This window comes from Carcharhinus amblyrhynchos, chromosome 1 (assembly GCF_965287045.1).
Source record: "Carcharhinus amblyrhynchos chromosome 1, sCarAmb.v2.hapA, whole genome shotgun sequence".
In the NCBI taxonomy this organism is placed as follows: Eukaryota; Metazoa; Chordata; class Chondrichthyes; order Carcharhiniformes; family Carcharhinidae; genus Carcharhinus; species Carcharhinus amblyrhynchos.
In genome coordinates this window covers 24,615,853-24,641,963 of record NC_137324.1, presented here as the reverse complement: position 1 = coordinate 24,641,963, position 26,111 = coordinate 24,615,853, and the positions used below count along the sequence as shown (strand labels likewise).

General features: G+C 44.3%; 1 protein-coding gene across 4 annotated transcripts in view; it reads right to left on the bottom strand.

Moving 5' to 3' along the window:
- fgfrl1a (fibroblast growth factor receptor like 1a) overlaps positions 1–26,111 on the bottom strand; it is a 322,593-nt gene that overhangs the window by 30,276 nt on the left and 266,206 nt on the right. For all 4 annotated transcript variants that reach the window (XM_080199272.1, XM_080199003.1, XM_080199188.1 and 1 more), the window contains exons 4-5: positions 21,676–21,765; positions 8,290–8,574 (exon numbers count right to left, since the gene is read on the bottom strand). In XM_080199272.1, coding sequence (XP_080055398.1) covers positions 8,290–8,574; positions 21,676–21,765 — 375 coding nt within the window. The remainder of the gene's footprint in view (positions 1–8,289; positions 8,575–21,675; positions 21,766–26,111) is intronic.

Sequence of the window (26,111 nt, the reverse complement as noted above, 5' to 3'; positions counted from 1 at the left end):
GTACAGAACATTGGTAAGGCCACACTCGGAATACAGTGTACAGTTCTGGTCACCCTATTATAGAAAGGATATTATTAAACTAGAAAGAGTGCAGAAAGGATGCTACTGGGATTTGATGTTTTGAGTTATAAAGTGAGGCTGGATGGACTGGCACTTTTTATCTGGAGCATAGGAGGCTTAGGGATGATCTTATAGAGGTCTATAAAATAATGAGGAGCATAGATCAGCTAGATAGTTAACATCTTTTCCCAAAGGTTTTAGACTAGAGAGCATAGGTTTAAGGTGAGAGGGGAGAGATACAAAACGGTCCAGAGGGGCAATTTTTTCACACAGAGGATGGTGAGTGTCTGGAACAAACTGCCAGAGGTAGGAGTAGAGGTGGGTACAATGTTCGCTTTTAAAAAGCGTTTAGACTGTTACATGCGTAAGATGGGTATAGAGGGATATGGGCTAAACGCAGGCAATTGGGACTAGCTTAGTCATTAAAAAAAAGGGGTGGCATGGATAAGTTGGGTCAAAGGGCCTGTTTCCATTGTGTAAACCTCTATGACTCCATGACTATAAGATCAGAGTTCATGGTGTAGGTCTAACATATTAGCATGAACGAAGGATTGATTAGCTAAAAGGAAGCAGAGAGTAGTAATAAGTGGAGTGTTGCAGAGATCAGAGCTGGGGCCTCACCTAGATCAATGACTCAGATGAAGATAAATTTGCCAATGATACCAAGGTAGATAGGAAATTACACTGGCAAGAGTGGGTAAAGAGCCTACAAAGGTACGTGGAAAGGTTAAATGAGTTGGCAAAAATTTGGCTGATGGAGTTTAATGTGAAAAAATGTAAACTTGTCCACTTTGGCAGGATGAATGGAAAATGATTTAAATGGAGAGAGATTGCAGAACTCAGTAGTACAGAGGGATCTGGGTGTCCTGCTTCACGGATCACAAAAAGTCATGGTCATGCAGGTATAGCAAGTGGCAACTCAAATCTTGGCATTTATTGGAAAGGGGAAGAAATATAAAAGCCAGAAAGTTTTGCTGCAGCTGTACAGGGCCTTAGTGAAATCACATCTGGACACTGATGCACAGTTGTGGTCTACTTAAGAACATAAGAACATAAGAACATAAGAAATAGGAGCAGGAGTAGGCCATCTAGCCCTTCGAGCCTGCCCCGCCATTCAATAAGATCATGGCTGATCTGTCGTGGCTCAGTTCCACTTTCCCGCCCTCTCCCCATAACCCTTAATCCCTTCTCTTATCAAAAACCCATCAACCCGCTTCTTAAAAATATTTAGCGAGGCAGCCTCCACCACTTCAACGGGCAGAGAATTCCAGAGATTCACCACCCTTTGAGTGAAGAAGTTCCTCCTCAACTCCGTTCTAAACCGCCTCCCCTTTATCTTGAGGCTGTGCCCCCTAGTCCTACTGTCTTTTTTGAGCGGGAAGAGTCTCTCCACCTCTATCCTATCCATCCCATTCATCATCTTATACGTCTCAATGAGATCTCCCCTCATTCTTCTAAACTCTAACGAGTACAAGCCTAGTTTATTCAGCCTCTCCTCATAGCTCAATCCCCTCAACTCCGGTATCAGCCTAGTAAACCTCCTCTGCACTCCCTCCAGGGCCAAAATATCCTTGCGCAGGTGCGGCGCCCAAAACTGCACACTTAATTGAAAAAGGATTTAATTACATTCAAAGCAGTTCACAGAAAGTTAATTCGACTCATCCTTGGGGTGGAGAAATGTTGAACAGGTTGGGCCTGTATCCATTGGGCTTTGAAGGGGCAGTCACTGGTGTCATAGTAATGTCTAATGGACTAGGATTATAAAGGCTCAGGGCACCTAATTGAATTTAAATTCAATTAATAAATCTGGTATTATAAATCTCCTCTCAATGGCAGTGCCATGAAACTACCCCCAATTGTCTAAAAGCCATCTGGTTCACTAATGCCCTTAAGAGAACTTGCCGTCCTTATCTGGCCAGGCAAACATGTGACTCCAGACCCACACCGATGTGGTGGATTACTTTGAAATAGCCAAGCAAGCTGATGGGCACCAAATGTCAGCACTGCCAGTGACTACTGTATCCCGTGAAAGTATAAATTTCAAAGAAAGAATGAAGGGCATTCTTGTTGCAACATACAACATACTGAGAGGACTTGATGGAGTGGATAACAGGAGGTGTTTCCTCTTGTGGGGGAGACTAGAACTGGGGGACACAGCTTAAAAATAAAATGTCTCCATTCTAAGATGCAGATGAGGAAAATTTTTATTTCCTCAGAGGGCCATTGGTCTGTGGAATTCTCCTTCCCAGATAGCTGTGGAGGCTGGGTCACTGAATTTATTCCAGGTATATTGGATAGATTTCTGATAGGTAAAGGAATCTAAGGTCACAGAAGGGTAGGGGACGGGTGGGGTTGAGACTCCAATGAGATCAGCCGTGATCCTTTTGAGCAGAGTGGGCTTGAAGTACTTTATGGCTTGTTTCTGCTCCTACATTTTATACTCCTATGTTAATTGGCCACTTCAGAGCCTTAGTTGGCTAGGTTGGTAGTCTAGACGCTGGACTTTTCTTAATTTTGGCAGAGGTGAAAAGGCAGCTCACAAGCCCAATTAAATACCCTCCCTGCCTCCAAACACACCAAGGGAGAAGGCATATAATTCCACCTACCCCCCCGGCTCCCGCGTTGCACTTTCACTATACTTGAGAAGGGGCAAGCAGAATTGCAATATCCTCTTAAACATGTTTTAATTTTTTCAGAAGATGTAAGTTGGGGGATTGGAGGAAGGAACTAGAGGTCCGAAAATTATCATCAACGTCTCTCTACTGCCTTGAATAATACTGATCGAGAAGGTGTCAAAATCTGTCAGGATCATTATATGTGCCAAATCATTATATGTGTTTTTGGTGCTTTATTTAGCTCTCAAAATGGATATTATAACTTAAAAGCGAACAGCACAAATTTAATAAAGCCATCAGAGGGAGAGCTGACTGGTGGTGATTTGACCTGAGAATCACCACACCTCAGATAAGGGGCAAGGTTGAGAAAGCAAGGCCTTCATGAGTAACCTCAGCTGGTACGGGAATTGAACCCATGCTGAAATTGTCACTGTATGTCACAAACCAGCTGCCCAATCAACTGAGCTAACCAACTCCCCAACAAATTTAACAAATAAATAAGACTTGCACAATGAAGCAGAAGACATGAGGAGGGGATGGAGAATCACCTCCTTCAATGTTCATTGCGAAATGATTCTGTTGCCACAGCCACTAATGATGCTGGCAGAGGGAAAAGCACCAATGCATTTTCAATTACTTTCACTTTGTTAATTCACCAATTAAATGCCCTTTTTTGGGTTTTGTTTCTAATTTTATTCATTTTAATATTAGTGTCACAAAGTCACCTTACATTAATACTTCAAAGAAGTTACCGCAAAAATCCCCTAGTAGCCACACCCCAGAGCCTGTTCGGGTACACTGAGGAAGAATGTAGCTTGGCCAATGTACCTAACGCCTTCTGGAGTGTGTGATGAAACCGGAGCACTTGGAGGAAACTCACATAGACACAGGGAGAACGTGCAGACTCCACACAGACATGGAGAGAATGTGCAAACTCTGCACAGAGAGTGACCCAAGCTGGGAATCGAACCCAGCCCCTGGCAGTGTAAGGCAACAGTGCTAACCACTGTGCCACCATTAGATATTGCAACAATTGCCACAAGAAGAACTACCTCTGTGTCATATGAGGAAGTTGAAAGGCTTTTGTTGATTTGAGGGGGTTGTTAGCTGGAGTCAGTAAAGACTCTAAAATATAAGCCCTGAGGAAGTCACACAGACTCAAAGTCACGCTATTTTCTGTCTCCACAGATGCTGCCAGACTTGCTGAGTTTTTCCAGCATTTTCTGTTTATTGTTGAAGTGAAGGCTTGTTGAACTTGTGGAGCGTGGCTTAAACATTTATCGTAAGAGGCTGTTTTTGTGAGGCGACAGAGAGACACAGGACTGAATGCATCATTGGTGTCAATTATAGGAGGAGTCAGTGGCCTAGTGGTATTATCACTGGACCATTAATCCAGAAACTCAGCTAATGTTCTAAAGGCCTGGATTTGAATCCTGCCATGGTAGTGATGGATTTGAATTCAATAAAAATACTTGGAATTAAGAATCCATTGATGACCATGAAGCCATTGTCGATTGTTGGAAAAACCCATCTGGTTCCTTTAGGGAAGGAAATCTGCTGCCCTTACCTGGAAAAATGTTTTTATCCAGCGGGCGGTGATGGTCTGGAATGCATTGACTGGGAGGGTAGAGGCGCATCGCCTCACACCCTTTAGAAAGCATCTGGATGAGCACTTGGCACGCCATAAGAGTCAGGGCCAGGGGCTCACAGGTAGGATTAGGGTGTTTCTCATGTGTCGTGTGAACTCGATGGGCCAAAGGGCCTCTTCTGCGCTGTATAAATAGATGATCCTACTGTCTGGCCTACCTGTGACTCCAGAGCCACAGAGATGTGGTTGACTCTCAACTTGCCCTCTGATATGGCCTAGCAAGCCAGTCAGTTCAAGGGCAACTAGGGATGGGCAATAAATGCTGGCCCAGCGATGCCCATTTCCCCCAAGTGAATAAAGACAAGTTGTGGGGCTGGGCTGTTAATTAGCTCCGGCAACGTCATTCGAATGCACAGGTAAAGGAGTGAATGACTGCAGTCGTGTCCCACGCAAAAAGCAATCAATCCACTGCAGTGCACTTCCTGAGAAAATGAAACCTCTCAGAGACAACCTCTCAGCAAAATAACATTTCTCCTGTCTGTGTTACTTCAAATATTTTTGTTGGATCCTACTGGACTCTTTGTCCAATTCGCAGCCAACAAGGGGAACAGCAGGTTGTGGGATCCAGCTACTTTAAACAAGGTTCTGCTGGATTTTCGCTGTCTGCACATCACCATTTTAAAATGAGTTTCAAGGTTCTGGCAGAAACCCTGGACACACAGAGAAAAACAGAATCTCTCCCCAGTGACTCTGAATTCCATACGGTTTCACTAACAGGATCGAGAAAAAAAGACCAACATGGGCCTGCTCTGTTCAGTTTTTCATGAATGAACTCCCATTATTACCAGCTGGCAGTGAGGTAACTGTAACTTAAGGTCTAAAAAAACAGCCTAATTAACTTCCAGACTCCTAAATCATGATTGCCTGTAGGATTTCCTTGATAGTGGATAGGTTGAAACACAGACAAGGCAGGACTCTCGGCATGGGGCTAAACTATTGACATGTACAGCCATTATCCTGGTCTCCAGCAGGTTTTGGGCTGATTGTAGGTATCATTTGTTAACATCCCTGAACATGAGTAACTCTGCCATAATCTACCACACTAAAAGAACCATTTTCATTACGCTGTTGGCCAATGTCAGTGGCCCAGTGGAAAATATCGTTGTTAAGCCTCATCTAACATAGAGGGCTGGATTTCACTGGTCTCCAGAAATTCGCTGGGAGGTGGGGGAAAAGGGCGCTACTGAAGGTGCCAGGCAAGACAGTGGGGTGGAGTGCCCTTGCTTCCCACCCCCTCCACCCCCTTGGCATTTTAAGCTGAGGAAGATCGAAGACAGCCCTTACACCCAGAGGCCAACTGAGCCACTTAAATGGCCAAATAAGAGCATTTTAGGATGGTAACCCTGACCGCTTTTTATTTTAACTCTGCGGGCAGCACAGTGGTCAGCACTGCTGCCTCACAATGCCAGGGACCTGGGTTCGATTCCTGCCTTGGGTTACTCACTGTCTGTGGGGTGTATGCACATTCTCATTGTGTTTGCATGGGTTTCCTCCCACAGTCTGAAAGTCGTGCTGGTTAGGTGCATTGGCCATGCTAAATTCTCCCTCAGTGTACCCGAACAGGCACTGGAATGTGGCGACTAGGGGAGTTTCACAGTAACTTCATTGCAGTGTTAATGTAAGCCTATTTGTCACACTAATAAATAAACTTTAATAACTCAGGAGTATCACTCAGCAGCAGCATTCTGAACTCCGGGACACTAAGTTGTGGGTTCAAGTTCCAACCCAGCAATTGGAGTTTATAATCTAACATGACACCTCAGTGCAGGATGGAGGGAGTGCTGCGCAGTCAGAGGTACTATCTTTATTTATGAGGCATTAAACAAAGGACAGTACTACCTTTTAAACTAAAAGGGCCCATGGGAACTATTCAAAGAAGAACAGGAGGCGAATATAAATCCTCCAGGGCGGCATGGTAGCCCAGTGGTTAGCACTGTTGCTTCACAGCTGCAGGGACCTGGGTTCGATTCCTGGTTTGGGTCACTGCCTGTGTGGAGTTTGCACATTCTCCTCATGTCTGTGTGGGTTTCCTCCGAGTGCTTTGGTTTCCTCCCACTATCCAAAGATGCGTGGGTTAGGTTGATTGGCCACGCTAAAATTGCCCTCAGTGTCCTGAGATGCATAGGTTAGAGGGATTAGTGGGTAAATATATGGGGGTAGGGCCTGGGTTGGATTGTAGGGTTTCTATACATCATTAAAATAGATTATCTGGTGAGTATCTCAGGCTGCTTGTCGAACCTCACTGTACATAAACTGGCTGTCTTGCTTTTTAAGTTACAATAATGACTAAGATTACAGAGCACCTCATTGTTAGAAAGTGTTTTGGGTTGGTCTGACTTTATGCAAGGTGCTATATAAATGCAGAGTCTTTCCTGTATGAAAGACACCATTGGGATCAACTAATTTGACACAGAAAGGGAACTTAGTCTGCATGGCTCATACATACAAAACAAGGCTGTGCACTTCAACTGAGCCATGCGTGGGAACTACCTTATGCATTCTTATTTGAACAGAATGCTCTTAATGCAATTTAAAATTAATTTCAAGGCATTAATTGCAATATGAGGAATGCCTTGTGAGCTTCCCAATAGCCTGAAGGGATAGGCCATGCAGCCCAGAAGGACTTAACGTGAAACTTGGTCTGTACTGAGTTAATCAGCCGAGGCAGCGGTTAAGGAGATGCAGCTTGTTTCTGGGAGCTGGAAAGAAAATTGGCAATGGTTCCTGTTTGTATTTGGTGAGGTCTGCTGGATCCTGGGTCAAGGAGGAGACGATTGGATTTGGCTGTCTGAGTTCCATGGTCCAATGATCTGAAACCCCTCCCTTGTGGTCCAGAGCTTACTTATGTGAACTGATTAAGGGAGGTAAGAGAGGGTTGCCAATATCTGTGGATCACACTATAATACAGGTTAGCACCTTAACTGAGCATGAGAGAGAGAGAGAGAGAGAGAGATGAGCTATTGGATATAAATGTCTGCCTCAATGGTCAAAGTGTCCCATAACAATGCTGATGCAAAAGTTTGTTGGGCAGCACAGTACCACAATGGTTGGCATTGCTGCCTCACACTGCAGGGACCTGGGTTCAATTCCTGTCTTGGGTCACTGTCTGTGCAGAGTCTGCACATCCTCCCCGTGTCTGCGTGGATTTCCTCCAGGTTCTTCGGTTTCCTCTCACTGTTCGAAAGACGTGCTGGTTAGGTGCATTGGCCATGCTAAATTCTCCCTCGGGTGCCGGAATGTGGCAACTAGGGGATTTTCACAGTAACTTTGTTGACGTGTTAATGTAATGTAAATAAATAAGAACTGCAGACAGTCCCTGCTATCTTCAAATTTCTCCTGACGCACTTTGCAAATCAAAAAAAACAAGCTTTTCCAGACTTTTGCCCTGTATGTTGTACTCCGAACCTGGAATTCAACAAGTCAGAATTGCCCAGCCTTGAGGGAAGGGAGAGGGAGGCAGGAGAGGAAGAAATGAATCCAGTAAACCTTTAATCAGTCCCGAAAAATCAACTGCTTTTCAATTAAACCATCATTTAATGGAACATTTAATGCACCTATTGTTTTGAGGAACAGCAAAAGGCAGTGAATCTTAGCTGACAGTGAAATGTAAGAAGAATTATCTGTTTGCAATGTTGAATGGCATACTAAATAAAATGCTGCCTTTAGTTTTTTGCTTCTGTCTGATTCAGATTTTCAAAATAAAGCCACCACATCTGACAGTGGGATGAGGTCTGATTTGAGTCTTGTGTCTTGCTCCTGTGTTTAGAATGAAAACACATTTAGCGTCCGAGCACAGCTGCACAACCTTATCGCTACCAGATGTGCAGCGCGCTCCAGGTTGGACTCTCCCCGAGCAGAGCACAGACTTGGGCCATGTGTTTCTCATTGCAGACATAAAGACTGCTTGCAACTGTCTTCAAATAGGCCATTATTTTAATCCCTCCTTAAATCCAGTGCAGTACTTACGGATTACTTCAACCTTGTACGTTGCATTGATTTCGCCCGCTCTGCTGAAGACGCGGCACGTGTACTTCCCGCTGTCTCCGGGCCTTAAGCTTTTCAGGGTCAGAGTCCACTTCTTTTTCTTGGTGTCTCCCATGTCCTGAGGCGTCAGAGGCTTGTTGTCCTTCAGCCAGGTGATATCGGGTTGGGGGTACCCATTTGCGGCGCACTTCAGCCGGACCGAGCTGCCCACCGGACGGGCTATCACTCTGCGACGCATTTTGGTGGGTTGAGTAAACCGGGGCCTGACTACAATTACCAAAGAAAAGCTGTTACCACTGTGTCGTTGAATAAGTGTACATTTGCCTCATGAAAAATAACTGCTTGACTTTAACAGGAAAAGAGTCTATCGCTTCCCATTTGGCAGGGGGGGGGCGGGGGGGCAGCAAGCCATCTGCAAGGAAGATCCAACAGAATTATTTGGCCATCCTGTTTCAGACAGATGTCTCACGAGATGGTGAATGTATTCAGATAAAAATGTTTTATTCAGAGAAGTTACAGAACTGATTCAACACAACAGATGTTCGCACTCCCAAAATCACTCCTCCCACCTCACTTCCTGTTACCATATCATTCTGTTCCTTCGTCCACCATCTAGCTTCCCCTTTGTAATGTAACCATCATTATAAAATATTCAAATGAATTAAAGATCATGCAAAGAAATTTGACACAAGTCAGTTTTTTAAAATTCTTTCATTAGACGTGGGTGTCGCTGATAAGGCCAACATTTGTTCCCCAACCCAAAATATTCCTTCAACTGAGTGGTTTGCCACAGGGTAGCTCACAATCAACCACATTACTGTGGGTCAGGATTCACACGTAGGCCAGGCCGTGTAACAATGGCAGATTTCCTAGCCTAAAGTGAGCCCAATTACAAAAATGTAAAGGTAGTTTCATTGTCACCATTACTGAGACTGGGGTGGTTTTCCTGTCCCACCCACCACAGGAATCAGAGCAAGTTGGAGGGAATGGACCCTGCAAAGGTCTATTGACCTCAGATGGAATTTTCCACTTTTGGGACGAATGCGGCCAGAAAATCCTGCCCCAGTTTTCAATTCCAGGTTTTTGTTTAATGGGATTTGAACCCCATGTTCTCAAAGCCTGGGCCTTCTGGATTATTAGCCCAGTGATATTACCACTATATCACGGTTTCCCCTTAGTTTCGCTACTGAACTGCCAAAAGGAATTGAACCCGCTAATATTTTACAACCAGATTGAGTCCCTCATCACACAGACCCTGGCTTTTATTTTACTAATTATGCTTTGAAATTGCAGAATCATAGAATCCCTGTAGTGGAGAAGAGGTCATTCAGCCCATCAAGTCTGTACTGACACTTTGACAGAGTCCTCGTCCCTGCCCTATCCCGCACATTTAACATGGCTAATCCATCTAACCTACACATCAGACCATCCTTGTTCTCAGTTCTTATTATATATGCTTATGTTACAGAGCTCCAAATCTTGCCACTTATGTTCATGTGATGGCTTTGAAATATCTTAAAGGAATCTGAAATTTTGAACGACCAGTGCATATTTCTCTTTCTGTTGACCTAGTCAAGTAGGCTTGCTTAAATGGTGAGCTTCAGAAGATTAAAAAGAAAAAAGAAAGCAAAAATGTGTAATATATTCAGAAATTTCTAGAAATACACAAGGGGGTGTCAGTGTCTCAACAAAAGGTCTGTCTACAATTCGTGTAAAGGTCAGAACTTTGATTCTGGTTGGCATGCTGTGTAAAGTTCTTGAGCCTGACGGAGTGGAAGTGCTGATACAAGCAGATAAACCTGAAGAAGACACTTTGTGGTGAACTCACGTGCATGATATTTGCTCACTTTCAGATCAGCGCTTCAACCCAATCCCTGTTATCAGTACCCTGCATTTAAAGCATCATCTTGAAAGCAAGTCAACATGGGGAAATTATAGTGTGTCGGGGCCGCATGATGGCACAGTAGTTAGCATTGCTGCCTCACAGCGCCAGGGACCCACGTTTGATTCCCGGCTTGAGTCACTGTCTGTGTGGAATCTGCACATTCTCCCTGTGTCTGCATGGGTTTCCTCTGGCTTCCTCCCACAATCTGAAAGATGTGCTGACAATGCACATTGAACCAAACAGGAGTTTTGCGACTATGGAAATTTCACAACAATTTCATTGCAATGTTAATGTAAGCCTTATTTGTGACTAGGAAACTTTAACTTTAGGGATGGGCATTAAATGTTGGCCTTGCTAGTGATCCCAACGTCCCACGTTAGAATAAAAGGGATATAAAAAATAATTCCTTATAGTTGGCATTTCTCAGGTATTTAGATGTAGCCAAAAAATGTAAAAGTTAAAAAATAGGATTGCATTTAGGAATTAAATAGTACTGCCAGTGTGAACCTCACCAACATCACAACATACTGCTTTTAATTTGATTTGATTTATTATTGTCACGTGTTAGTAGACAGTGAGAAGTACTTTTCTTGCGCTAAATAGATAAAGCATGGGGTGGCACAGTGGCAGAGTGGTTATCACTGCTGCCTCACAGTGCCAGGGACCCAGGTTTGATTCCAGCCTTGGGTCACTGTGTGCCTGGAGTTAGCACATTTTCCCCTTGTCTGCGTGGGTTTCCTCAAGGTGTTCCGGTTTCCTCCCAGAGTCTAAAGTTGGGCAGGTTAGGTTGTTTGAACATAAGAACATAAGAAATAGGAGCAGGAGTAGGCCATCTAGCCCTTCGAGCCTGCCCCGCCATTCAATAAGATCATGGCTGATCTGTTGTGGCTCAGTTCCACTTTCCCGCCCTCTCCCCATAACCCTTAATCCCCTCTCTTATCAAGAACCCATCAACCCGCTTCTTAAAAATATTTAGCGAGGCAGCCTCCACCACTTCAACGGGCAGAGAATTCCAGAGATTCACCACCCTTTGAGTGAAGAAGTTCCTCCTCAACTCCGTTCTAAACCGCCTCCCCTTTATCTTGAGGCTGTGCCCCCTAGTCCTACTGTCTTTTTTGAGCGGGAAGAGTCTCTCCACCTCTATCCTATCCATCCCATTCATCATCTTATACGTCTCAATGAGATCTCCCCTCATTCTTCTAAACTCTAACAAGTACAAGCCTAGTTTATTCAGCCTCTCCTCATAGCTCAATCCCCTCAACTCCGGTATCAGCCTAGTAAACCTCCTCTGCACTCCCTCCAGGGCCAAAATATCCTTGCGCAGGTGCGGCGCCCAAAACTGCACACAGTACTCCAGCTGCGGCCTCACCAATGCCCTATACAGCTGCAGCAAGGCCTCCCTACTTTTATATTCAATCCCCCTCGCTATGAAGGCCAGCATCCCATTCGCCTTCCTGACCACCTGCTGCACCTGCAAGCTGGGTTTTTGCGACTCATGCACAAGGACCCCGAGGTCCCTCTGCACCGTCGCCTGCTGCAGTTTTTCGCCACGTAAGTAATAGTCCTTCCTACCATTCTTCCTACCAAAGTGGACCACCTCACACTTGCCAACATTAAATTCCATTTGCCATTTCCTGGCCCATTCGCCCAGCCTATCTAGATCCTTCTGCAGACTCTCCACACCCTCCGCACAATTTGCCTTTCCCCCAATCTTGGTGTCATCAGCAAATTTCGACACCCTGCACTCGGTTCCCTCCTCCAGATCATCTATATAAATGGTAAATAGCTGAGGCCCCAGCACCAACCCCTGGGGCACTCCACTAGTCACCATCCGCCAATCCGAATAGCACCCATTGACCCCCACTCTCTGCCTCCTATTTGACAACCAATCCTCTATCCACGCTAACACCCTACCCCCAACTCCATGTCCCCTAACCTTCTGCAATAACCTCTTGTGAGGTACCTTGTCAAACGCCTTCTGAAAATCCAGAAAGACCACATCCACCGGCTCTCCTCTACCCACCGCCCTAGACACATCCTCATAGAACTCCAGTAAATTTGTCAGACACGACTTCCCTTTAATGAAACCGTTTGGCTACGATAAATTACTCCTTAGTGTCAGGGGGACTAGGAGGGTAAATATGCAGAGTTATGGAGGTAGGACCTGGGTGGGATTGTGGTCGGTGCAGGTTTGATAGACAAAATGGACTCCTTCTGCACTGTAGATTCTATGATGATTCATACCATATATAGAGAAGGAAAGGAGAGAGTGCAGATTGCAGCGTTAAAGTATTGTCAGAGAGTTTAAAAGAGTTAGAATGAAGTTTTAGAAGCATAGAACGAAAGTATAAGAATTAGAAAGTATGTGGACACAGCTTGTAAGAAGTCACCTCGCTCTGGTACCACCTTGGTGAATCAATTGCAAAATCACTGTTGCTGCCGGCAATGTTTTGACATGTAAGAAGTTCCCTTCTTCCAGTAGAAAACTGCAGTAAGACTTGGTAAATAATATGAGTGAATTGCATGATGGTTATGCCCTTTTTTAATGCACACATTTCTTCATGGGACAGTTGAGGTAACAGCATGAAGAACAACAACATTCAGGTAGTGGTGTTCCCGTGTATCTGCCTGGCCTTGTCCTTCTCAGTGGTAGAGCTCGAGGGTTTGGGAGTTGCTGTTGAAGAAACCTTGGTGAGTTGCTGCAGTGCATCTTGTCAATGGTACACACGGCTAACACTCTACAGCGGTGGCAGGGGTCCAGGCAAGTGGAGAACATTTCATCGCAATCCACAAAATGTTTCGGGAATGTGAAAGGAAAATCGATTGCGTGCCAAAGACAATAAATTAGGAGGAGAGAGCGGAGGTGGCTTTTAGGAAAAGCCTTGAGAGGAGAAGGAGATGCAGAGGCAGAACTGTCAGTTCCAACAATAGCCCATTGAAAATGGATATGGACACTTGCATTTTCTTTAAATAATTACAACTACACTTCCCAACCTAGCTCTTTAATAGATTTTCCAATTATTCTGGTCCAACTATCCTAATAGTAAAGTTCTAGGGAAGGAACTTCTCTGGTTGCTGTTCATTGAAATTGTAAATATGTGTTGATGACCTTACTGCACAACCAGAGAAGTCCTTTGCTTCTTTTGGATGCATGATAGTTATGAATATTTATGCAACTAATGGTACCTGCATAAAAATCATCGAACATTTACTACACAGAAGGAGGCTGTTTGGCCCATACTATCTGTACCAGTCAATGAAGAGCTATCCAGCATAATCCCACCTTCCTGCACTAGGTCCATACCTCTGAAATTCCTGCCTCTTCAGCAGTCCACAGATGTATGACACAACATCATCAATCAAAACATCTTAAGATTTCCCAGAGGAACAACGGTAAAAATGGGGGATTGATTCCGTCAGTGGGGAAATGCAGCATTTTTACCAACAAGTTGTGACCTAATTTTCCGTGGTTTTAGATACCTGATGCTTTCAGGCCCCTGCCAGCAGATCACAGCAACCGTTCTCCATTGCTGGACCAGCGAAAGGCTTCAGACCACAAACACGAAAGATCCCACTGTAATCAATGGGAGATCAGGTCTGTAACATATGAGGAGAGGCTAAGCCAGTTGGGATTATATTCTCTGGGGTTTAGAAGAGCGAGAGGGCATCGCATTAAAAACTTATAAAATTCGAACAGGGTTAGACAGGGTAGATTCAGAAAGAATGTTCCCAATGGAGGGGTAGTCCAGAACTAGGGGGTCATAGTTTGAGGATAAGGGGTAAACCTTTTAGAACTGAGGTGAGGAAGCGTTTCTTCACCAAGAAGGTGGCGAATGTGTGGAATTCGCTGTCACAGAAAGTAGCTGAGGCCAAAATGTTGTCCGATTTCAAGAAGAATTTAGATATAGCTCTTGAGGCTAAAGGGGTCAAAGGATATGTGGGGGCGGGGGGGAAGGACAAGAGGAGGAGGATCAGGATATTGAATTTGATGATCAGTCATGATCAAAATGAATGATGCAGCAGGCTCGAAGGGCTGAATGGCCTACTCTTGCTTCTAGTTTCTATGTTTCTACCAAACAGTAAGACATGCCAGGAATTACAGCCACATTTCCTGGTTTTCCGGTTTCTGGTTCCAGTTCGTCCAACTGCTGGCAGGTCACAGCGACCGTTCTCCATAGCAACCATCCGGCCTGGAGATATGGTCTGGGGCCTGAAGCGTGCAGAGGGCCCAGTGTTTCAGCAGGAGGTTTTGCAACTTGTACATTCAAAGCATATCAAATTCGTAAATCATATTCCTAAAAGAAATGGACTGGCATGGCATTATAGAATCAGAGAATCCCTACGGTGCAGAAGGAGGCCATTTAGCCCATCAAGCCTGCACCAACAACAATCCCACCCAGGCCCTATCCCCACAACCCCATGTATTTACGCTGCTAATCCCCCAACGCTAAGAGGCAATTTAGCATGGCCAATCAAACTAACCCACACATTGTAAATTTAAAACTAATGTCTTAAATGGGAAAGCAAAAGAGAAAATGCTGTAAAATCTCAGCAGGTTTGGCAGCATCTGTAAGGTGAGAAAAGAGCTGATGTTTCGAGTCCAGAAGATCCTTTGTCAAAGCTGGTCATCTGGACTCAAAATGTCAGCTCTTTTCTCTCCTTTTTCAGATTTTTCAGCATTTTCTCTTTTGCTTTCAGATTCCAGCATCCGCAATAATTTGCTTTTACCCAGTCTTAGATGGGAAACCAGGTATCAATTTTTATGCGTCGTAAGTATTGATTGTCATAACTCAAACACCGTAAAGTCAAGGACTGCTGTAGATATGTCAACTGCCCTGCAAGGGCAACTAGGGATGGGCAATAAATGCTGGCCAGCCAGTGATGCCCATGGCCTATGAATGAATAAAAAATAACGACTTTATCCTCTGTTCTCCAGCCCACTGTCCCTGTGAGAGCAGCAAGAGGGAGCATTAATAAATTATATGCAGCAGAGTGTGCTTTAGAAGTCGGCTAAGTCCTTTAAAGGAGAGAAATAATGTGGAAGATCGGGAAATGGCAGACACATTTCAATGAATTCTTTCCAAAGACAGTCAACTAATTCCCAATCCACACATTTTTAGTCAGAAAACTGTAACATATGCAGACTTAATACAATGCGGATCATTGAAGTAACCCAAGGGATGACTCCAGTAGCCTCCCTGGCCAAGCAAAATAAACCCAAGCATCCAGGAGGAAATGAAAGAGGAAAGGGGGAATACTTCTGGTTAGGATATTAAAGAGTGGAAGAAATATAGGAGTTCTACCTGACAACCCAAAGGACAGTTTAGTTATCCTGCGATTTCAAAAAAAAAGATTGGGACATGAATGTTGAACCGCGAGCTAGGCAGCACCATGTGCCAGAAGCTCAGGAACATTTTCAGTTTTCATTGAAAGAAGACCGAGAGTGAAAGGCGCAGTCGGTGTGAATTTAGAAGAAATGATTCAGGAGAGATAAAGGTTCTCTAAATCTTTGCGGAGATATTAATGAATAAGAAATACCCGGTGGACAAATATAATCCTGGATTTATCAAAGATCTAATAAAGAGTTATAATGAAAGCAGGTATATGATTCCATATTTCTCTGGATAAAAACATTGCTATCCTGCTCAACTCGGATAAATTGGTGGATATGATACAGGATTTTGGTTCTGCTATATTATTGTTAGTAATGCTTTTCTTCAACACTAAAGGTTAACTCAGTTTCCCTGTTGTATTCTTCTGCCTTTTTCAATTATTTTCCATTTCTTTTGTTTACTGACCGTAATGTTATTCTTCACGTGTGACTGCAGCAGTGATACACGCACACACACACACGCACACACATACAGACACGTACACATGCTTTTACACATGTGCACATATACATGCACAGACACGCACACACACATATACAAACATGCACACATGCTCTTACACATGTGCACATATACACGTACATACACACACTCGTGCACACACACCCACACACTCACATACCGATGCACATTGGTATAACATAGATGCACACACAAGCAGACATACATACAAACAAGTGCATAGAAACACATACAAGTGCACACACATATGCACATATATAGATACATATATACAGGCACACACAGGCATGCACTCATATAGACACACATATACACATAACATGCCCACACATATGCAGGCACACATTGATACACACACATACACGTGTGCACACACACATTCACACACATGCATACAAGTGTGCACGTGCATACATGTGCATACACACACTGATATACAAACACATACACACACTCATACAAACACACATACAGACACACACAGATACACACACATACACATGTGCCCACAGACAGATACAGACACAAACACATACGGAAATGCACACATATGCGCACATGAACACAGACATACATGCACACACAGACACACATACACACATGTTTACAGCCACACACTTATAGACCCACACATGCATGCATGTGGGCACATACACACACACACATACACACACATGATGGGAGGGTGGGGGGAGCGCTCAGAAAACCAGCAGGACACCACGTTATCAGTTCCAAAGGGATTCCACAGGGCAGGAGCTCCTCATTTTAACCAGTGGGAGTATTGGCAGCCTCCAGGGGTCCAGGGTCATTGTGGGACCAGAGGGCAAAGGTGAGTGACAGTAAGATGGGGATCAGAAGGTGGGTGGGGGGGGGGGAGTAGTATTGGGGGTGGGGGCAGAGACACAAGTGCTGCAGGGTGGCTTTCAGCATTCCCCTCCCCTTTCCCGATGCCAGGTCTCCTGATCAGACACTGAGTGCCTTTGTACAAAGGACACCTCTGAGACCGAATGGAAACCAGGCAGAGTTTTGCTGCTCCCCACATGGTGACTGTCCCCATCTGCAGCAGGCTGAACACCAGCAGCTGCACATTAATTGCCACCTCCCTGCCCCAGACTGAATCGGGTGGGGCGAAGAAAGGTGGAGGGAGAAAGGTGGAGAGGTCCCATCCTGCAGCCTTCTGTACAATTAAATGCACCTCCCATTCCCCCCTCCCAACCGCCAAACTTGTCCCCAGGCAAGCACTAACTCCTGCCCTATGTCTCCTCTGGGTTTCCAGGAATTGGAAATAAAGAATATCTTGGCATTATTAACCCACATCCCAATGAATGAAATAGAAAAGTGGGGGTCTGACTGCGATGCCAATTGAAATTGGGCAAATAAATACGGAGCAGTGTTTGAACCAGTCTATGATTCAGCATCGCACTACTTTATGTATTTAACCAGATATAACTGCCTACTTCCCATGGGAAGGCAATGGCCTAGTGATATTATCACTAGACTATTAATCCAGAAACTCAGCTACTGTTTTGGCAACACGGGTTTGAATCTTGTACGGCAAATTGTGGAACTTGAAAAGATATATAGAATTATAAATGTACTGATGACCATGAAACCATTGCCGATTGTTGCAAAAACCCATCTGGTTCACTAATGTCCTTTAGGTAAGGAAATCTGCCATCCTTACCTGGTCTGGCCTACATGTGACTCCAAAGCAATGTGGTTGACTCTCAACTGCCTTTGGAGAACTAGGGATGGGCAATAAATGCTGGCCAGCCAGCAATGCCCATGTCCCATGAGTAAATTTTTAAAAAGATTAACTCCTTGTTAACTCAATGTGATTGAAGGAGGGAAGGAGATGAGAGAAGATGACTGGTTTCCATTGCTAACCAATAAGCACTTCACTCTGAACATATTCCAAAGGCAACAGTATTTCCTGTTTAAGCTCCACTTACTTGGCTGAGCTGTCACTTACAGCATCCACAGGCACAAACTCATCAAACACCATCTGTACAATAATTGTTGCCTAATCAAAGCAGCCAAGAATGTAGTACCCAACTCAAAGATAACAAGAGAAAGAAGAAAGTAAGTTCCAGGATGCAGTTGTGATCCAGGACAAACACGTCTGCAGTAAGTGTTTGTGGCTTGAGGAGCTTTGGTTTAGACCCATTGAGCTGGAGGCTGAGCTGCAGACACTGTGACACATAAGGGAGGGGGAGTGTTACTTGGTCGCTTTGCTTTAGGAGATGGTCACATCCCTTAGGATAGGGTCTTCAGGTTTAGGGACGGGGGAGTGCAGCTGAGGCAGGTGCGGAGGCCCAGAGGGAAGAAGTGCAGGAGTGTCAGCCTCTGCAACTGTCCATCAGGTTTGAGGTTTGCTCAGCTTGAGTGTGAGGGCTGCAGGGTGAATGAGCTGACTGGCTGTGGCACCATGGTGCAGGAAACTATTCAAGTGGAGAGGGGGGTGGAGTGCACATAAGAACTTAGTGGTAGAAGGGGACAGTATAGTTATGGGAATTGATACTGTTTCCTGCAGCAAAAAGCCAGCGTCCAGACAGTTATGTCACCTGCTCAGGTGCCAGGGTTCAGGACATCTGCGCTGAGCTGGAGAGGAACTTGTAGTGGGAGGGAGAGGGCCCCATTGTCATGGTCCATTACTGCCAGTCACATAGGTAGAGTGAGGAAAGAGGTTTCACATACAGCGTTTGAGGAGCTAGGCTCTAAATTAAACCACAGACCCTGCCAAGGTTATAATCTCTGAATTATCACTTGAGCCGTGTGCAAATTGGCATCGGGAAATTCTCAAAGGCTGGTGTGGGACGAGTAGGTTTTTGGTTGGTGGGGCACTGGAGCAGTACTGGGAAAGTGGGGGCTGCAGCATTGGCATGGTCTACATCTGAACTGAACTGGATACGGGTGCTCTTGCAAACCGCATAACTAGGGAAGTAGAGAGGGCTTTAAACTAATTAGAGAGTAGGATGGTTTTGGGAAGGGGATATGTAGGCTTACAAAGCAAAAGGATATGGCAACATTACAAGGCAGCTATTTAGGTAATGATACCCAGAGTGTGACAGGAAGGGACAGAGTATATACACTTAAAAAATACAACAGGGTCAAAAAAACAAGCAAAATTAATGGCTCTTTACTTGAATCCCATAATATTCTGCACAAAAAAATTTAACTGCACACATTGAGGTTAACGGGTATGAGCTTATAGCCAATACAGAGGCTTGGTTACAAGGAGATATAAGCTGGGAACTAAATATTCAGGGGTATGTAACTTTTTGTAAGAACAAGCAGGAAGGAAAGGGTGGTGGGATTTTTTTAAAATGTATTCATTTGTGGGAATCACTGGTTGGCCAGTATTTATTGCCCATCCCTGGTTGCCCTTGAGAAGGTGGTGGTGAGTTGCCTTCTTGAACCACTGATACAAATGAATGGCTTGCTAAGCCATTTCAGAGGGGACATTGAGAGTCAATCCCATTGCTTTGTTAATCTGAGATGGAATAAGTACAATAGCAAGAAATGATTTTGGTTCGGATGATGGAGAATCCATATGAGCGAAGGTAAGAAATAACAAGGGAAAGAAGACACGAGTGGAAATAGTCTATAGGCCCCCTAACTTTAGCTATACTGTAGGACAGAGCATAAATCAGAAGGTAATAAGACCATGTAAAAAGGCAGTACATTAATCATGGGAGACTTTAATCTTCATGTGGATTGAGAAAGTCAAATTGGTAAAGATAGCCATGAGGAAGAATTCATAGAGTGTATTCAAGATAGTTTCCTAGAGCAATATGTTGTGAATCCAACAAGAGATCAGACTATTTTGGGTCTGGTAATGTGTAATGAGGCAGGTTAATGTCAGAGTAAAAGATCTTCTGGGAAACAGTGACCATAACATGGTAGAGTAAAGCACTCAGTTTGAGAGTGAGAAACTTATGTCAGAAATAACTGTGCCTAACACACAGTTAGGACTGAGGGCAGAGTTGGTTGGAGTGGATGGGGAAAGGAGAATAGACAGCTGATCAGCAATGACAGACGTTTACGAAAATAGTTCATGACTCACAATAAGAATATATCTGAGTTTGGAAGAAGATTCTAGGAGGGGGATAAGTCAACCATGGTTAAAAAAGAAGTTAAGTATTAAGTGTCCTTCCAGTATTAAACTGAAAGAAGAAACATACAACAAAGATTAATGGTAAGCCAGAGGATTGGGAAAGCTTTAAAAACCAATAAAAGGTAATCAAAACATAACAAAAAGGGAGCGGATAAAATAAGAGGGTAAACTTGCAAGCGATATGAAAATGGAAAGCAAGAGCTTCTTCAAATATAAAAGAAAGAAGAGAAAGGCCATAGGGAGCATGAGAATGAGATGGGGAAATAATAATGAGGAATGAGAAAACACAGTAAGAAGTCTCACAACGCCAGGTTAAAGTCCAATGGGTTTATTTGGTAGCAAAAGCCACTAGCTTTCGGAGTGCTCGCTGCTCCTTCATCAGGTGAGTAGGAATTCAATTCACAAACAGGGCATATAAAGGCACAAACTCAATTTACAAAATAATGGTTGGAATGCGAGTCCTTACAGGTAATCAAGACTTAAAAGTGAGTGGAGAGAGTGTTAAGCATAGGTTAAAGAGATGTGTATTGTCTCCAGCCTGGGCAGTTAGTGAGATTTTGTATGCCCAGGCAAAATGTGGGGGGCTACGGATAGTGTGACATGAACCCAAGATCCTGGTTGAGGCCATCCTCATGTGTGCGGAACTTGGCTATCGGTCTCTGCTCAGCAACTCTGCTGTCGTGAGATTTCTTACTGTGTTTAGCCCAGTCCAACGCCAGCATCTCCAAATTAGGAGATGGAAAGAAGTTAAATAATATGTCAGTATTCACAGTAGAAGACACTAATAGCATTCCAAAAATGCGAATGAGTCAAGGGGAAAGGGGGAGGAAATATATACTATACATATTCTCAAAGGGAAAGGTGTATACAAATAGGGAATTCTTGCTAAAACTATACAAGGCACTAGTTAAGCCAACCTGGAATACTGAGAACAATTTTGGTCCCCTTATAAAAGGAAAGATATACTAGCATTGGAGGCAGCCCAGAGAAGGTTCACTAGGTTGAACCCAGGTATTAAGGGATTTTCTTATGAGGATAGGTTGAGTGGGTTGGACCTGTAATCAATGGGTTTAGAAGAATGACTTTACTGAGACACATAAAATTCTCAAGGGGTTTGACAGGGTACATTTTGACAAGTTGTTTCCACTTGTGGGAGAGCTTTGGGTCAAATGTCATAATCTCAGAGAGAGGGATCACCCATTTAAGACAAGAGACAAAGAGGAATTTCTTCTCTCAGAGGGTAGTGAATCTGTGCAATCCTTTATGCAGAGGCTGGGTTATTAAGTACGTTCAAGGCTGAGTTTTTAATTAGTAAGGGAATCAAGGATTATGGGGGTCAGGCAGGAAAGTGGAGTTGAGGGTTATCATTTCAGATCGGTCATGATCTCATCAAATGGAAGAACAGACTCGAAGGGCTGAATGGCCTATTCCAGCTCCTATATCTGATGGTCTTCTTAGAGAAATAATTGGTTGTCAGTGCTTCAGCATTTTGAAAATGTAAGGTATCATACCCCATTGTTTTCCTGTGGGATCTTCATTTGTATATTCCCCATTTGATCCTTGAGGCAGCTTTTGTCCATTCCATCCTGTGCTCGAATCATCTGTAAATAAATGAAGGAAGAGACCCAATTAGCAAATATGGGGTGGCAGGCAGACGATGTTTCAAATATGTCAAAACACATTCCAGTTGACGTAGCACCTCTTTTTTAATATTCTGATAGTATGGATGGCACAGTGGTTAGCACTGCTGCCTCACACCGCCAGGGACCTGGGTTCAATTCCCACCGTGGGTCACTGTCTGTGGGAGTTTGCACTCTCCCTGCCTGCCTGGGTTCGCTCCAGTTTCCTCTTGCTGTCCAAAGGCGAGCTGGTTAGGTGCATGGGTCATGCTAAATTCTCCCTCAGTGTACCCGAACAGGTGCCGGAGTGTGATGACTAGGGGATTTTCACAATAACTTCATTGCAGTGTCAATGTAAGCCTACTTGTACCATTAATAAATAAATGTCAGTAAAATTAAACAGCAAAGATTTTTTTTTGTTGTGCCATGCAACATTCGCACCTCACAAAAGCCAGGCGACGACCATCACCAATAAGAGACACTCTAACCACCGTCCCTTGACATTCAATGTGTGACCATCACTGAATCCCCCACTGTCAACATCCTTGGGGTTACCATTGACCAGAAACTCAACTGGACTCACCACATAAACACAATGGCTACAAGAGCAGGTCATCGGCTGGGAATACTGCCGCGCGGAGTGGGGGGAGTGGTTGGGAGAATGTTGAATTTATTCTTTGCAATGATCATGTTAAAAACATTTAAAATCCTCAATCTGTGCTTTGAATTTTACTTCTTTTGCAAATCACTTTAAATCCGTGCCCTCTCAATCTTTTACGAGAAGGAACAGGTTCTCCCTACCTACTCTTTCCAAAAAGGTTTAAGATTGAGAACTTTGAAATGTAAATAGGGAGACTGAAGCAACATAGGAATTATCCATCGATGGATCCAAGGTGGTAGGCATGTCAAAGCATAAAACTGCAGGATCTTGACCAAGGGACTGTGAGTAATGGGATTTTAGGGAGTTGGTGAATGATATCAAAGAGGCTGGAGAGGGTGCTGGATGCTACTGCCTCCCCCAAAAAGAGAGAAAAGAATGCCCTGCTCAATGGCCGCTTATCTCCGTGAACTGCTTGTTCCAGATGAAAAGAATAATCTCCAACTAATATTTGGGATCCAGGACTTAATCGCAGCCTGTGTACCCTCAGGTAACCCATATCAGTCACTGCACTGTGTTAAATTAAAATCCAGACTATTGGTGCTATACTCTTGTGCTCGTAATCGTTAAGGAGCATGCAGTGACTCCACACCTACAGGACCACACGGGTACCAGCCAGTATGCAAAATATGTCAATCCTAGAAACATTACAGTGCAGAAGAAGGCCATTTGATCCATCGAGCCTGCAACAACATCAATCCCACCCAGGCCCTATCCTCCTAACCCCACGTATTTACCGTGCCAATCCTCCCATGACACTAAGGGACAATTTTGCATGGTCAATCAATCTAACCTGTACACCTCTGGACTGTGATAGGAGACCCAAACAGACATGGGAAGAACATGCAAACTCCACACAGGCAGTTACCCAAGACCGGAGTTGAACCTGGGTCCCTGGCGCTCTGGGGCATCAGTGCTAACCACTGTGCCACTATGCCACCCTGAGTAGAAGTATCCTGGTGGGGTATGCAGCTGTTCCGTTTATTCCTATTGACATTACAGCAGGAACTTGCAGGAATAACCATCAATTTAAGTCCTCAAAAAGCTACGTTCACATTCTTAATTTTACTTTCGGCAATTAAGGGCTAATTGTAATTACTTTGTTTGTCAGGGACTTTTCATTAAATCCAGAGTAAAATGCCAAATATATTACTGGGAGTTCATATTATGATGACATTTATTTTGTTAATGCAGTGTTTGCTTTAGAAATCAACAGCAAAGCAATGCCAGGTTTTAGTAAACCACATTTCACAATTAGCTAATCTGCAACAAAAATCACAAGGCTTTCATTTTTGTAAATAATTTATCAGATGATTTTGAAGTCTGCATTGGAAAAATGTGCTCTTTCTGAATCATTTCACTGCGCAGTATTATTTGACTTATATTGCAGTGATTGTTTTACTGAGTTTTAGCCCTTCATTTGATTGCAGGGGTGCAGTCACTGTAACGAGCTCATTTAGAATCAGAGGAAATATATGGAGGATGTTGCCAGGACTAGTGGGCCTGAGTTAAAGGGAATGGTTGACCTGGGGCTTTATTCCTTGGAACGTAGGAGAATGAGGGGGGACCTTACTGAGGTGTATAAAATCACAAAGGGCAAAGATAGGATTAAGAGGCATGGAACTTTTCACCTTAAGTGTCCAGTTAGCATAAAAAGGGGATAGTTGCAGATCTGTTTTTTGGGTGAGTTTTTACCCCAATATTGTGCACGTAGTGTATGAAAAATGGGCTAGACTATTTCTAGCTACAACAGGCAGTGGGCAGGGTTTAACTCTTCAGCAGCAGAGACAATAAGACATAGGAGCAGAATTAGGCCATTCGGCCCATCAAACCTGCTCTGCCATTCAATCACGGCTGGTATTTTTCTCATCTTCATTCCCCTGCCTTTTCCCCATTACCCCTGATCCCCTTATCAATCAAGAACTATCTATCTCTGTCTTAAAGACACTCAATGACCTGGCCTCCACAGCACCTGCAGCAAGGAGTTCCACAGATTCACCATTCTCTGGCTGAAAACAATTTCTCCTCATGTCTGTTTTAAAGGATCATCCTTTTAGTTTGAGATGCACATTGGTTCTACTGGAAATATCCTCTCCACATCCACTCTATCCAGGCCTCGCAGTATCCTGTAATTTTCAATAGAACTCCCCTCATCCTTCTAAAGTATAGACTCAGAGGACTCCTCAACCGTTCCTTATACGACAAGCTGGTTGTGAACCTCGTTTGGACCCTTCCCAAGACCAGCACATGCTCCGTTAGATAGGGGGCCATAAAGTGCTCAGAGCTATTGCACACGTGCAGACCCCTGTGGCTGCACATGTGCAATTCCAACAGCAGAGGCCTGGCAGAGAGAGAGTGATCTGTCAAGCCTCTGCTGCTGGAACAGCCTGAACGAACCAAACTCCACCCCCCCCCCCCCCCCCCACCCCCCCAGCAATACTTGTAGGGACACACGGCCAATCACGAACCCCACACACCCGAAAATGTAGTCCCCACTGCACCTCCCCATTGCTCAGACTGATTACCCCTCCCTCCTCCCCCCCCCACCTCCTCCTCCTCCACAAAACCTCCCCCCCCAATCCAGGTTTGATTCCCAGCTCAGGTCGCTGTGCACATTCTCGTGTCTGCGTGGGTTTCCTCCGGGAGCTCCAGTTTCCTCCCACAGTCCGAAAGACGTGCTGGTTAGATGCATTGACCGTGCTAAATTCTCCCTCAGTGTACCCGAACAGGCGCTGGAGTGTGGCAACTGGGGGATTTTCACAGTGACTTCATTGCTGTGTTAATGTAAGTGTACTTTGTGACACTAATAAATAAACTTTAAACTTTAACCAGTTCCAAATTAATTTTTCTCCTTTTTTGCCTGTATTTTATTTTCTTCCAGTCTCTTTAGCGGTTCTCCAGCTGTGGTCCAATGCCCTTCTGTTTTGTTTAATCTAAAATCATGACACAGGTGGGATAATGGCAGGGCTGGGACTGAGGCTAAACCTCTGGGGTTTGATCTGCTCCTGATAAAAGCTCGTGTTCGTTACATGTGTCTCCATATCAAACGATGCAGAAACTGAAAGTTTGTACAAAAAAATTTTGATAAGAAATTTCCAGGCAGCACATTCAAAAGCTGGTTCAAATCCAGTCAGTGGTATCCTTATCACCATTTGCACCATCTCTCGCTTAAGGGGGCAATGAACTGGGAACTCCTGTCCAATTCAAGGTATCAGTCATGTTTCAGTGGTGGCACTTCTGCCTGAAATTACTCCCCCAAGGCTGGTATCCCTTCACCAATTCCAGCTTCATTTACAGTAGTTAGTAAAACTCAAGGCCAGTAGAGTATACACCCTGAGTGTTGATAAGCTGGACATTTTATACCTCTGCAGGGTTCTTGGATTGCACAGCATTAACTTCCTCAATCAGGGAACTCATATTGTAACAGGCTCAGCTCGTGGACCTCGTCATTACACTGACTCTGAGTGAGAAAGCTTTAGATACTGAGCTCACCCAAGACACCTGAGCACAAAATCCTCAGACTTTCCAAGGTAGTACTGTACTGTCAGCCGTGCTACTTTTTAGATGTAACTTTAAGCCAAGGCCCAGTATGTCCTCTTAAGTGGATATGAAAGGTTTTGCACGGGATTTTCCAGCTGCCCTTGCCCTGAAACCAAAAGAACCTGCCTAA